The 14234-nt window shown below is 55.9% G+C and overlaps 2 protein-coding genes across 2 annotated transcripts in view; both read right to left on the bottom strand.

The window, feature by feature from the left end:
• Positions 1 to 5744, bottom strand: part of MTFR1L (mitochondrial fission regulator 1 like) — a 36237-nt gene extending 30493 nt beyond the window's left edge. The window contains exons 1-2 of the mRNA XM_021706484.1: positions 5725 to 5744; positions 5532 to 5633 (exon numbers count right to left, since the gene is read on the bottom strand). The gene's annotated coding sequence lies outside the window, so the exon portion shown is untranslated. The remainder of the gene's footprint in view (positions 1 to 5531; positions 5634 to 5724) is intronic.
• The window catches only part of SELENON (selenoprotein N), a 27243-nt gene continuing 14885 nt past the window's right edge, over positions 1877 to 14234 (bottom strand). The window contains exons 6-14 of the mRNA XM_021706482.1: positions 10509 to 10718; positions 10178 to 10302; positions 9586 to 9723; positions 7977 to 8058; positions 7627 to 7815; positions 7042 to 7147; positions 5725 to 5837; positions 5532 to 5633; positions 1877 to 3409 (exon numbers count right to left, since the gene is read on the bottom strand). Of these exons, the coding sequence (XP_021562157.1) occupies positions 3239 to 3409; positions 5532 to 5633; positions 5725 to 5837; positions 7042 to 7147; positions 7627 to 7815; positions 7977 to 8058; positions 9586 to 9723; positions 10178 to 10302; positions 10509 to 10718 (1236 nt within the window). The 3' untranslated portion in view covers positions 1877 to 3238. The remainder of the gene's footprint in view (positions 3410 to 5531; positions 5634 to 5724; positions 5838 to 7041; positions 7148 to 7626; positions 7816 to 7976; positions 8059 to 9585; positions 9724 to 10177; positions 10303 to 10508; positions 10719 to 14234) is intronic.

The raw sequence follows: 14234 nt of genomic DNA, 5'->3' as shown, positions 1-14234 counted from the left end.
CTCTGTCACCCAGGCTGGAGTGCAGTGGCACGCTCACGGCTACCACAGCCTCAACCTGGTGGGCTCAGGCTGATCCTTCTCAGGTGAGCCTTCCAAGTAGCTGGAATTACAAGCACGTGTCACCATATGTGGCTAATTTACTGATTTATTGTGGAGACGAGGTCTCGCCAAGTTGCCCAGGCTGGTCTCGAACCCCTGGACTCAGGCAATTCTCTCGCCTCTGCCTCCCAAAGTGCTGGGATTACAGGCGTGAGCCACCACGCCCAGCTCAGAGCACCAGATTTTCAAAATAGGCCTATCACAAACTCAAACAAGTCACCCAAACTCTCTGGTGACAGATAAGGTAGCCCCAAAAGCATTCCAGCTCAAATCTGCCACAGCCACACTCCCTTGCCCATCTCCCAAGTCAGCCCCAGTAGGGGTGGGAGTCACACTATGGAAGGACAGAACTGAACAACATCCCACTCAAAGGAAAGGAACCACTCCAGTCTCTCATTTTATTATAGAACATGTTGGAGACAGGGGAGGGAAGTGGCAGAGGAGTGACATAAGCCTTGAGACATGGTAGGGGACAGGCAGAGCCATCAGACGTTTCAGAAAGCCCTGCTATCAGCACCTTGCCTGGGAACAGGACTCTCATCGTGGAGTGGCAACTTCCGGAACAGCCGAAGGGACTGCTGGGTCAGGGAGGCTCAGGGCATGGGTTACTGCCACCCATGCCTGACAAGATGCTAGAGGCACTGAGAGAGGCTGTGGCGTCTCCCTTTCCATAAAGGGCACGGAAGCACTGCCTCCCAGGACACACAAACCTGACTGAGCTTGTTAGTTCAGGCCCATGTGGCCTGGAGATCAATGGGGAATGAGACATTCTGGCTTGCAAGGCCTCCTTTCCACTGTAGAGGAAAACAGTAGAGAGAGGTGGGGACAGTACAAGTCAAACACCCTCAAATCAAGACACAGGCTTTGGAGTCACATGTGGGTTTGAATCTCAACTCTATCACACTGACTAGCCTCGGGCAAGTCACTTTGCTTCCCTGAGACTCAAGTTTCTTCATCTACAAAATTGGGAAAATTAACGTCCTCTCACAGGCTTGTAGTGAGGATTAAATGAGAAAACACATATAATACAGTAAGTCTTCTACATATGAATCTTCAAGTTATGAGTTTTAATGATGCACACCTGCATTCTTTTATGTATTTTCTCTCCACCAGGTGTCAGTATGGCCTGTGAAATACATACAGTACTATACAGTCAATTGTGTTAGTTGGGTACCTAGGCTAACTTTGTTGGACTTAAATAGAACTTACAAACACGCTCTCAGAACTCGTTCACATGTTGAGGACTTTCTGTATTAACCAAGTGCTTCAGATAGAGAAGCTCTGGATAACTGGTTGCTGCTCTTATACTTGATACAAAACTGAGAACAAGGGGGGCGCAGTGACTCACGCCTGTAATCCCAGTACTTTGGGAAGCAGAGGTCAGAGGACTGCGGGAACCCAGGGTTTCGAGACCAGCCTGGGCAACTTGGCAAGAACGCCCTTCTACAATAAATCAACAAACTAGCCAGGCGTGGTGGCATGCACCTGTGGTTCCAGCTACTTGGAAGGCTGAGGCAGAAGGATCGCCTGAGCTCAACAGGTCGAGGGCTGTGGTGGCCGTGAGCATGCCTCTGCACTCCAGCCTGGGCAACAGAGTGAGACTCTGACTCAAAAAAAACCCCAACAACAACAAAAAAACACAACTGGGAACAAGACGGTTGAGGAAGGCTCAGCAGATATGCCCGTGATAGGCAGGAGGACTCCACGGACGGCAGGCCTGGAGGGCACCTGAGGAAATGTCTACCCTCCTTCCTCTGCCAGGTTTAAAAGTGAGCTCTAGTGGGACAAGGGTCAGAGGAGAGAACCAGGGGTGTGGGGGTGCTGACTCCAAGGCCTTAATTAAACAAAGCCCAAGGGTGCCTTGCAGAGGACAGGATGGAGCTGGGGTACGTTGATCCTGTGAGGACTATTTTTAAAAAGTTGGAAAAGGAGAAGGAAGAGAGAAGTACTTCTTCCCATGATGCAACTGCAGACATCGAGCTGGACCCATCTAGGATTTCAGACCCAGCTGTCATGGGGCTGCTGCTGGGGGAAGCCGTGACCCCTTCTTTCTCCTCAGAACTGGGGTTACAAAAATACCTGTGAGAAAGTTCACATGAAAACTTTTCTGCATGTATAAAAAAGAGACTGGCCATGGTCAATGGCTCAGGATGTGGGCCAGAGCGGCTAAGGGGAGTGTCAGCCACCCAACAGTAGCCAAGCAGGTCTGGGACCCCTGGTGGCTGGGACGGTGCTGGAGCAGGCTGTTTTCTCTGGCAGGGCTGTACTTCGGCGGAGTCAGGTCTGAGGGGCAGGTGAGACAGGAGCACTGGCGCCAGCGGTCCTGCCATAACCCTGTGCTGGGGTGGGCGGTGGGAGTGCTTTGGGCCCGGGTGTCAGGAACTCCCCAGTGACCCCTTTGCTAGAGGCAGAGCCCACTTCACAGTAAACTTCCCCAGACTGTAGGCTCCAGCAGGTCCCAAAACAGGTTCTGGGAGCAACGGTTAGGTCAGTTTAGGGCAGTGGAGTGGGCCAGGGAGCCTCAGGGGGTAGGTACTACAGGATCTCCACTTCTGAAGCAGGCGTCTGCCTCCTGCGGAGACTGACCCCAGCTGGGGACTCAGGCACAGGGCCGCCCAGGGTATGGCCGGGAAAGAAGACTGGACAAACAGGAGCGCTGCTCTGGCAGCCTGCCCACCCTGGCCGGGGCTTCTTGATGCTGCCTTTGGGAGGGGGAGAAGGTAACCAGAAGCAGCGGCCCGGTCTTCCTGGCCCGCCCCTCCTTCCTGTTCTTCACTCCACAAGGCCATGGACTATGCCGGCTGGATGAGGCCCGGGGAGATCACCTGGTCCTTGACTGGGGGGGTCCCAGGCAGCTTTCAGAGCCTGGTGGGCAGGGAAGAGCCCGTGGTGGCAGCCAGAGATAGAGGTTCCTCCACCCATCAGCCCAGGTACCCCCTTGTCTACCCACCACCCTGGGGCAAAGCCAGGATGGCCACATTCAGTGGACCTTAGACCCACAAGACAGCCTAGGAGTGGGGGGGACAGGCAGTGTCTGAACTCCAAAATGAGCTGAAGCCCACTCTGGCTCTGGGCTGGGAGGGCCTGTCTATCAGCTCCCCCATCCAGCCTGCTTCCCTCTTCCCCACCAGCAGGCACACTATGACCGGAGGAGGGGCAGGCCACGCCGGAGTCCCTCCTTCAGGAACTGCATGTAGGTGGCCGTGGACGGGTCCTCAAAGGGGGACGAGAAGCTGAAGACGTTGTTCTCGATGTCCTCAGGCTTCATGGAGGTGATGTCCAGGAAGTAGTTGGCATTGATGTGGTGGACCTGGGGGAAGGGCTGGGTGAGGAGGGCGGGGTTCCCCAGTCCCTGTACACCCTCTGCCCCATGGCTGCCCATGTGTCTCGAGAGAAGTGACCCCTCTTGAGCCTTGACCGTCCTTGCCTGCGGAGGACGGCACACAAGTTGTGCTGCTGTGAGCACTCTCCAGAGCCTGCCAGTCCCCAGGCCGGCTGCTCTCTCCTGCCTCTGTCCACCCTAGGCCCTCCGACTAGGGAGTGACCTCAACCACTGGGCAAAAACCTAGCACCTTTCAGCGTAACCTTTTCCACCACCTCTCTGTCCCTGCCCCCACAGGTGACCTCTCTCCTCTTCTCCCATGACCCGAGCTCCATGTGCACTTCTGTCACAAAGCCTCACCCTGCCCTGTCCTTCACTGTACCTCGTGAGCTCTCTAAGGGCAAGGTCGTGACTTTATCTCTGGGCAAAGAGCCTGTCACAGGGTAGGTGCCCAGTAAATGGGCAAATGAGCGAATGGATGAGTGAACAATGAATCAACGGGTGAGTGGAAGAACGCGTGCCCACCAGAGCCCCCGGCAGGGTCCTATCTGCTTGCCTCCCTGACCCCAAGCCCTGGCTCTACTGCAGTGGCAGCCAGTGGACCTCTGCTCCCTGCCAGGCTCTCCCTGCTGGGTCCCTCCGCCCCTGGCTCCCCGACACCATCTCCTCACCCTGTGCCTGGGACAGGAGATGCCTCCTGCCTGGTGCCCTTTCTGCTCCCTCAAGCCCTCACTGGAAGCCTCTCCCAGGCCATTGCCCGCTCCTGCTCCTGGGCTGTTCCCACCCTAAGATCTTGCAGAAGCCAACTGCCCTCCTCCAGCCGAGTCCCAAGCTACCCATCCTTGGGGCTGAAAGGATCAGGGGTAGCTCATCAGAAGAGGCTCATAGGCAGACCTAGGGCCAAGACAAACTTCATTTTTTTATTTTTAGAGACAGTTCTTGCTCTATCACCCAAGCTGAGTGCCATGGTACAATCACAGTTCACTGCAGCTTCAAACTCCTAGGCTCAAGCCATCTTTCGCCTCAGCCTCCTGAGTAGCTGGGATTACAGGCATGTGCCACCATGTCTGGCTAACTTTTTTTTTTTCGTCTTTTATAGAGATGGATCTCACTATGTTGCCCAGGCTGGTCTCAAACTCCTGGCCTCAAGTGATCCTCTGGTCTAAGCCTTCCAAATTTCTGGGATTACAGGCGTGGACCACTGTGCCTGGTCCAGTTACAGCATTTCTTTTTTCTTTTTTTTAGAGTCAGAGTCTTACTCTGTCGCCCAGGCTGGAGTGCAGTGGCATGCTCACGGCCACTGCAGCCCTGACTTGCTGGGCTCAGGGGATCCTTCCACCTCAGACTTCCAAGTAGCTGGAACTATAGGCACATGCTACCATGCCCGGATTATTGATTTATTATAGAGACAAGGTCTCACCAAGTTGCCAGGCTGGTCTTGAACCCCTGAGCTTAGGCAATCCTCTCGCCTTGGCCTCTCAAAGTGCTGGGATTACAGGCTTGAGCCACTGCACCCAGGCTCTGCATTTCTTGTCTGCAACTTTTGCCAAGCCTCTGGCCCTTTTTGAGCACCACTTTCCTTGTCTGTAAGAGGGGCATTTGTAAAGTCCATCTCCAAAGCTGTTATTGAGGCCCATTGGGAGGACACGATGAGTGCCATGTGAGGACACGATGAGTGCCATGTAAGGACTCTTAGAGAGAGGTAGGGTCTTGAACCTTGGCTCAGACCAAAACCCTCCCCTGGTCCTCTCTGTCACAACACTGGCTCCTCCCTCCCCTTCCATCCCAGGGCTGGCTGCAGTGGTCCAAGGTGAGCCTTCTCTGCCACCCATGTTTCTGCCCACGGAGTCCGCTTCACTTGGGGCTGTGCTGACTCTGCTATGGGATGATCCTTGCTGCTGCACAGTCCCTAAGTGCAACACCTGCATCCCACTTCCTGTTTACATGTGAGGATAACTGATGCTGAGGCTGGTTACGAGACAGGCTCGAGGCATCCTAGACAGAAAGTGGGAGAGCCAGACCCAAAGCCCAAAGATGCCTGCGTGTCCACGCCCTCTGTGTGCTGCTCCTCAGTGCTTGGCAGGTGGGGATGGGTGGTGGGGGTGCCTACCACAGTGCCATTGGGCAAGCAGATCATCATCTCCACGGGGAAGCTGTACTTCTCCAGGTGCAGGTCAGCCAGCTTCTTGTGGGACGGGTTCTTCTGGCTGTTCTGTGGGGACAGTCGGGCACGCTCCTGAGGCCTCAGCCTCAGTACAGTTCCAGGGCCCCGTAGCATTGTTCCCGCCCACCTGCCTGCTCACCTGCAGGTCCTCTAGCTCCTTCACCAGGGACCAGGTGCTGATGAAGCTCTCATTGAGGAGGGCGAGGATGGGCGAACTTTCCAGGACAGTCTCCCGGAGAGTCCGCCCAGAACCTTTCCGGATGAGGAAAAGGCCAGAAGAGTGAGGTGCCCCTGCATGTCTTACTGGGGTTTTCAATCAGCAATAATCCTGCTTTGGGAAAACCTCATGGGTTGTAGAATGGTCTCTATATCCAGGTAAGATAAGAGATTCAAAGAGCCTGCCACAGAGCAGGTGCTAAATAAATGGTAGCTGGAATTAACAACCATAATATCCTGGCATCCTGGGCTAAGACTGGGGAGGGATTCCACCTGGCCCAGGACATGTAGACAGTGACAGCTTCTTAAATCCACTGAACTTCCTGTGCCCCCGGGCTTTTGCACAAACTGTTCCTCTACCTGGAACACTCTTCCTCCTGTCACTTTACAAACTTCTAGTCATCATTCACAGCCTCAGCTTAAATGTCACTTTCTCCAAGAAGTCTTCCCTGACTCCTCAGTTATACACTCTTGGTGACCTCTGGACATTGCCTGGTATAACACTCACCACGCTTGTACTTATCATTCAGTGTTGGCCCTGTGCACCACACTGTGTGCTCCCAGAGAGCAGGGACCCCTTCTGACGTCCTCACTGTGGGACTCCAGCACCTACCCTACTGCTGCAGTGTCTGCTGCTTGACTGGATGAGGGCGGGGCACTGTCTTACTCATCTTTGTGCCCGCTGCTGGATACCCGAAGAACTTTGCATCTAACAGGCCTTTGGTGAATTTTCTGAAAAAGTTAACCCAGCCCAACCCCCAGCACTATTTTCATTCCTGCTTGTATATGATTATTATTATTTTTTAGATTAGAAAGTGTAGTTTACTTAGAAAGTAAATTAGAGAGAAAGAGAGAGGAGATTCACCTCCCCAAGGCAGGGGAGGGGGCCAAAGCCAGGAAACATGACAACGGCCATAGCTCCAAGAGCACATGTGTATGATCCTTTACAGACTACAAGGCACTTTCATTTTCACAACTCTGAGAGGTATGTGTCCTTCTGCTGTTGGGAAAACGGAGGCTTAGCGAAGGAAAGGCACTTGGTCAAGGTTACCAAGTTGAAAACGGCTGAGCTTGAACCAGGCTGCCAAGACCCTTTCTGCAGCATCTGGTAGCTTCCTCTGGGCTCAGCACAGAAACCTCCCAAACCTTTGCTCCACGCCCTTGCCCTGGCTCGGTGCCTCCTTTACCACGCAAGGCATGACAACCCTCCCCTTCCCGTTAGAGCTGCTGGTCCCCTCACCTCAGCAGGACTGGTCGTCCAGGGCCCCCCACAGCAGGATCGAGTGTACCAGCTTGTTCTCAGCCTGGGCTCGGTCGAAGGCCTCGGTGAAAGGCAGGTAGGAGACCTGGGCCAACCGAGACACAGTGAAGCTACTGCGTGCAGCCGGGATCCCCCTTGGGCTGTGAGTATGCAGTGTGTGTACGTGTGTCGGTGTGCATGCTTGTGTGTGTACATGTGCGTTTCATATATATGTTTGCGTGTTTATGTTTGTGTGTGTGTCTGTGTGTAGGATGTGTGTATGTATGTTTGTATATGCGTGTATATGTCTGTGTGTGGATGTACATGTTTGTGGGGGGTATGTGTGTACATTTGTATATATGTGTGTACATGTCTGTAGGTCTGAGTGTCTCTGAGTATGTTTGTGTGTATATGTGTGTGTATACACTGTGTATGCATGTGAAGGGGTGCTGCTGAGCCAGGAGAAACCTCCAAGTCCTGGATGGCAGAGGGAGGCCCCGGTGCAGGTTGGGCCCTCCTGCTGCCCCCCAGCGCCCAGCCTCGGCCCACACAGTCTGCCCCGGACTTCAGCCCTGATGGCCTCACCTTCTTGAAGGGGTACATGGCCACCTCCAGGCGCCTGGCAGCCTCCTCCCAGTTCAGCTCCTGCTGCCATTTGATCTCCTCAAACACAAACTGGAGGGGCTCCCCCGAGGGCAGTCGGCTGTCTATCACGTTGCCGTCCTCGTCCAGGATCACAGAGGGCACCGAGGGGCCCACGGCCTCCAGCTCCATCTGGGCCAGAGGACATGGTGGAGGAGTCTCAGAGTCGGCTGGGAATCCCCAAGGGGTCTGAGGCCCTTGGGATACTCCCCTCATCGTAGAGGGGAGGAGACAGGCCCGTGGAAGGGCAGCCCTGCAGGTGGGCTGACCTGGCAGGAGCCCCGTGTGCTCACCTGGGGTATGTAGCCGATGTCCACCTCCATGTTGCTGCTCTCACCGGCCCCATACAGCCACTCCATGTCCACATTCAGGGACCTGGGGGCGGCCAGGGCACAGCAGCATCACCACGAAAGCCACACACAACCGCCCCTCTTCACGGATGAAGACACTGAGGCTCTGCAAGGTGGCCTCCATTCTTAGAGCCCCTGGGATTCTGATGGCAGAGCTGGGGCCCTCCTCTTCCCAGGCTGCCTCTTCCTAAAGCACTGGAACCTCATAACTGTCCACTGGCTTAGGCCTCACAGTTCATGAAAGGCATTTGCAGCCACGTCCCAGGTACTGAGCACGACCCTTCGAGGCACAGAGATGGCCAGTGCCGCGCCACAGGACAAAGAGTGGGGCAGGAATGAAAACGGGGCATGGCATGGTCCCCGCACCCCTTCTTCCTCTCCAGCCTCCGGCAGACAGCAGACCCATCTGCAGATCTGCCACATGGGGGAGCCCAAGGACTGACAACCAACCACTCCACAGCAGAAGCAGCGGCGCGGGCAAGCGAGCTGGTGTCCTCAGAGGGGCCAGCAGTCCCTGTGGTCTCAGACACAGGCCCAGGAGCAGCTGGTCTGGGGCTGGTCACTGCCCCTCTGTGTCTCATGCGGTCCAGGCCCCCCTCCTCAACAGCCCTGGGTTGGAGGCAGGTGTGCTCAGACTGAGCTGATAGATGGCAGGTGCCCTTTGCTGAGGGGCAGAGAAAGGGCAGAGCACATATCCCTTCCATTTTCCCTTTGGCCTGGGATAGCCCTGCCCTCCTCTCCATGGAGGGAGAGAAGCCACTCGCATGGCTGGGGACAACTTTCTCCTCCCAGGCTAGCCCAACCGTCCCCTAGCTCCTGCCCTGTGGGTGAAACAGGCCAGGAGTCACTCTCTCATCTGGCAGACGAGGAAACCAAGGCCCAGAAAGGGCCAAGGCCTTGCCCACAGCCATGCAGTCCATTGGTGCCATGGCTGAGACTTGCCTATGTAGACCTCCCAGCTCCTAGGCCAGGTCTGTCCCAGGACAGGGGCCACTCAGGCCCACTAGGTGACCACTTGCTATCAGGGAGGAGTCTGGGAAAACTTGAAGCCTCCTGGGTCCCCATCTCTGCTGACAGGTGGCTCTCCTGAGCAGGCAGGCAGGTGGCTGGCACAGAGCAGTCTGCATGTGCTGTTCCTTCTGCCTGGCTAAACCCTCTCACCCCCTAGTCTCTGCTTAGATGTCACTTTCTCTGGGAAGCCTTCCTGGACTCTAGCCAGCTGGGCCCCCGCCCAGCCCCTTGCCTTCCCCTGGGTGGCCTGAGCAGGCTGTGGTTATAGGTCTGTCCGGGCCTGTCAACAGTATGAGGGAGGGGAGGCACAGCCTTCAGGGAGGGCCCACTGGCTGCTGCACCAGGTCCCAGATGCAGGCTGGGAAAGGCTGCTGGACGATCGTGAGCCCCTTGCCTGCCTTGCGCTGCCTGCTCATGGGTCAGCATCACGGGGCCAGAGGAAAAGGCAGAGACAGAGGAGCCCTGCTTCTGAGCTCCTGGAGCTGCGGGACAAGACAGACTGCAGCAGGTGCTGAGGCTGGGCCAGGGCCAAAGGTCCCACCTGTGGTTGGGTACGAAGAGCCGGAAGTTGCGGACGTGGGTGGCATCTTTGGAGAGGATGATGTGGCCGGTGAACTGGCCAGGGGAGAACCAGAAGGGGAAGTCAGGTGGCTCGCTGAGCTGGAACTCGGCGTGGATCCTGGGGGAGGGGGTCTGCTGAGCCAGAGCTGCCACCTTCTCCCTCAAGGCCTGAGAGCCTGCAGTCAGACTGATGTGTGGGGGAGAGGACCGAGCAGGGGAGGAGGTGTGGCCTGGAGCAGCCATGAGGCTCTCCAAATGCAGATTGTACTCCAGGCCCAGTTCATGGCTCCTTCTCCAGAGCTCCCAAGGCTCCTGGAGGGTGTGTGTGACCCGGCACCCCAGAGTCCTTCTGTGTGGATGACCAGTCCATGCCTAGCAAGTTCTAGATTTTCACACTGAACCCTCACATGCCCATGAGGAAGTCATCACTGCCTGGATCCACAAAAAGATGGAGCTCAGAGAGCCCATGCTGCTAGCCTAAGACCATGGGCGGGGGGAAGAGGTAGATGGAGTCTCCAGCCGGGCCTCCTCCCCAGTGCTGGGCCTCTGTGCTGCCCGGAAGTCCCACTCACCGGAACATCACAGTGTAGTAGAAGTTGCTGACAGCTGTCAGGCAGGCTACGGCCCCCTGAGGGGCAAAGCGGGTCTTCACGAAGGGCCGTGGGTGGAACATGCTCAGAAGTCGGTGGATGATGACCTGGGGATGGCAGTGGAGACTGGGCTGGCTTGCTGATTGCTGCTTCTGGGGTGAGAGGGCCAGATCTGCAGGGTGGGGGTCAGCCCCAGGGCTAGGCTGGAACACTTGGGAGGGGCAGGCCCAAAGGGAGGCAGAAGAGCAGGCGGGGCAGGCCTGGCACTGGGGTCCAGTGCAGATGGGGCCCCAGGTTACACAGTTGCCCTCACCTCCTTGCCCTTGGGCGGAGGCGGGTAGAAGCGGTTGTTGGACAAGTAGCCGGTAAAGACGCTCAGCTCGCTGGGGATGATCCACCAGGGCTCACCCAGCTCCTGGCCTGGAGGTGGAAGGAAGGGCTGGAAGTGGCGGGCGGCAAACATGGCACAGGGCGAGGCTGCGGTCGTCCAGTTGCGGAGGCCAGACAGGGCGAGGCGGGAGACCTGGGGCCGGGGAAGTTCGAAGCTCTGGGATCTGAGAACCACGACTTTGAGGTGCCTGTCCCATGTGTGGGTGGAGGTCTCCCTGGAGCCCTGAGTCAGCTCACAGGTCCAGGGAGCAGAGGGACCCCAGGGAGGAACCCACCCCAGTGACGGCCACAACTTGGCAACATCCTGCCAGAGCTGGGCTTGTCTCACCCTCTAGGCCCCAGCCCCAGAAGCAGAGAAGCAGTGTCCTGCAGTTCACTGGGCGCAACCCTGTCAGAGCAGGGAGCTGAAACAGGGGCGGGAATCTGTGCCTCACACAGTCCTGCCTCCACCCGCTGCATAAGCAGGCAGACCAACTGCGGGTGCCACTGACCTGCCCTGGCTTCCTGGCCCCTCCTCCAGCCTTGCTCTCTGCTCCCTAATCCCCCTCTAAGTCTCTCCCCAGGCCTGACGCCCCATGGACAAGCTCAGAATTTGGGTCTGTAGCTAAGTCTGATAAAGGAGATGAGTAATCATGTTTTGGATGAATCTGTAGGGTCAAGAGCAAGATGAGACCAGAGAAAAAGGAAGGCTGTCCCAGAGTGGGCCCTGCCCATGTGCAGCCTGTTCCACCCTGGCAGGGCATCACAGCAAAAGGCCTTCCCTAAGCCTGTGTCCTCAGCAAGGATCCATCTCACCACAGTCTGATGAGCTGATGGGCAGGAGGTTCAGTAATCACAGTGCTCTCTATACAATGGCCAGTCCGGAGCCCAGGCTTGGTGGGAGGTGGGAGGAAAGAGGTGTGGGAGCTCCCAGAGCGGGATGTGGGTTTCACAGGCAGGTTCCTGAAGCAGAGCTGGCTGTGCAGGGCCAGGCAGAGCCTGCTGGCCCATGGTCCTGCTCACAGCTGGCCTCCCTGCAGGGAGCTGCTGGGAAGGGTGCTGGGCATGGCAGGGCTCTATCAGGGGGCTGGGCTGGGGTGCTGCTCCTGCCCCGCCTTCCCTGTGAGTGCCCTGGCCACCTGTCCACCCAGTTCTGGCTGGTCTGTGGGGATCCATCTACTCTCACCGTCAGACTCACCCCCACCTCGGATCTTTCCGTGGAGGGTCAAACCCGAGTTTCCAGCCACTTTCTGGACTCTCCCCTGGATGTCCCGACACTTCAGCTTCAACATGTCCAAACTGACCTCATTATGTCCCCTCGGACACGTCCCCACCTATAGTCTCCATCTGGGCAAGCAGCCTCCATGCCTCTGGTCACCAGCCAGAAGCCTGAGTCACCCCCACTCCTCACCATGTAGCCAGGCCCTGCCCTTTCCTTTCCCAGCCTACTCCAGGCTGCCCTGATTCCATCACCACTACCCTCCCCACTCTAGGAACTGGTCTCCTTGCCTCTTACTTTTCCCTATGCCACCTCTGGCCCCCACCCCCAGCTCCACCCTGGAAAGCCCAGATCTAATGAGGAAATTCTCTTATTTAAGAATCTGCTACTGGCCAGGTGTGGTGGTACATGCCTATAGTCTCAGCTACTTTGGAGGTTGAGGCTACAGGATCACTTGAGCTCATGAGTTCGAGGCTGCTGTGAGCTATGATTGCACCACTGCACTCCAACCTGGGCAACAGAGTGAGACCTTATCTCTTTTTTAAATTTTTTTATTTTTTGAGTTGGAGTCTCACTCTGTCGCCCAGATTGGAGGGCAGTGGCCACTCCCAGCCACCGCAGCCTCGACCTGCTGGGCTCCGGTGATCCTCCTGCCTCAGCCTTCCAAGTAGCTGAAACTATAGGCATGCGCTACCACGCCTGGCTCATTTTGATTTATTATAGAGATGAGGTCTGCCAAATTGCCCAGGCGGGTCTCGAACCCACGAGCTCAGGCAATTCACTCACCTCAGCCTCCCAAAGGCACGGGATTACAGGCTGAGCCACCGAGCCCAGTGAGACCTTATCTCTTAAAAAAAAAAAAGCCATTTAAAAATAAAAACGGGCCAGACTATTTAATCCCAGTACTTTGGGAGCCCGCGGGTTCGAGACCAGACCAGGCAACTTGGTGAGGCCTCATCTCTACAACAAATCAAAAATTAGCTGGGTGTGGTAGCGCACGCCTATAGTTCTGGCTACTTGGAAGGCTAAGGCAGAAGGATCACTGGAGCCCAGTAGGTCAATGCTGGTGTGGCCGTGAGTGAGCCACTGCACTACAGCCTGGGCAACAGAGTGAGATTCCAACTCAAAAATAAATAAGTAAATAACAAAATAAATAAATAAATAAGGCCATTGCCTTGTTAAATTATGGTATGGCCACGTGCTCTTTGAGCTATGGCCAGGCCGTGTTTTCTTAAGCTTTGGCCCCCTACTCTATCTTGGGGAGATGAATCTCCTCTTTCTCTCTAATTTAGTTCTAAATAAACTATATTTTTAGACCGGGTGTGGTGGCTTAAGCCTGTAATCCCAGCACTTTGGGAGGCCAAGGCAAGAGGACTGCCTGAGCCCAGGGGTCGAGACCAGCCTGGGCAACACGGCAAGGTCTCGCCTCTTAAGAAAATAAATAATAAAATAAAATAAATAAATTATATTTTCTTTTTTCTTTTTTTTTTTTGGGTTGGAGTCTCACTCTGTCACCCAGACTGGAGGGCAGTGGCCGCTCCTAGCCACCGCAGCCTTGACCCGCTGGTCTCCGGTGATCCTTCCGCCTCAGCCTTCCAAGTACAGGCATGTGCTACCACGCCCGGCTGATTTTTTTTGATTTATTGTAGAGATGAGGTCTCACTGCCCAGGCAGGTCTCGAACCCGTGGGCTCAGGCAATCCACTAACCTCAGCCTCCCAAAGGCGCGGGATTACAGGCTGAGCCACCGAGCCCGGCTAAACTATATTTTCTAATCTAACTTCTATGTAATTCTTGGCATCTTTCTCACAGCACTGGGTAGCACACCAGACACCCACACCCCTGGTGGGCCTGCCCTAAGATTCTGGAAGCCCCGCTGAGAGCAGGACCTAATAGTGATTTTAATTTTTTTTCTGAGTCTGAGTCTCACTCAAAAAATAAATAAATAAATAAAATAAGTAAATAAATACAAATCTGCTATGGTGTTTTCCTGCTGCAGAATGAGAGTCAAGGCAGGCAACCAGGTCCTTGGTGGTCTGGCGACTTCTCTCCCAGCCCTCCTGAACAGGATGCCCCCACATGGGTCTGTGTGCCCTGGGTCCAGCCACACCAGCAATGTGGCCTCAGGTGACTGGCCTGGCACTTCCTGCCTTCAGGCCTTTGTTCTTGCTGAAGTGCCTTTCCACTGGGAGGAAAAGGCTGAGTAGGTGCAGGCTGGGTAAAGAGAAACAGTGTTCTGGCAGAGGGAAGAGCATATGAGGAGGCTCAGAGCTGGGAGAGAGCCAGCGATCTGGAGGAAAAGAAGGATGTCTGGTGTGCTGGAAGAGAGAAGGCCCACGGGAGAGGACAGGAGCATGCAGGGGGCAGCGGGGCCTGTGCTGGGCTCCAGCCCTGTCCCCAGGGCCAAGGGCGAGCAGGCTGGCAAGGGCAGCATCTGTCAGCCTCCCGCTCC

Source organism: Carlito syrichta, unplaced genomic scaffold, assembly GCF_000164805.1.
Source record: "Carlito syrichta isolate Samal-C Ts95f unplaced genomic scaffold, Tarsius_syrichta-2.0.1 Scaffold315639, whole genome shotgun sequence".
Lineage (NCBI taxonomy): Eukaryota > Metazoa > Chordata > Mammalia > Primates > Tarsiidae > Carlito > Carlito syrichta.
This window is presented reverse-complemented; position numbering and strand designations above follow the sequence as displayed.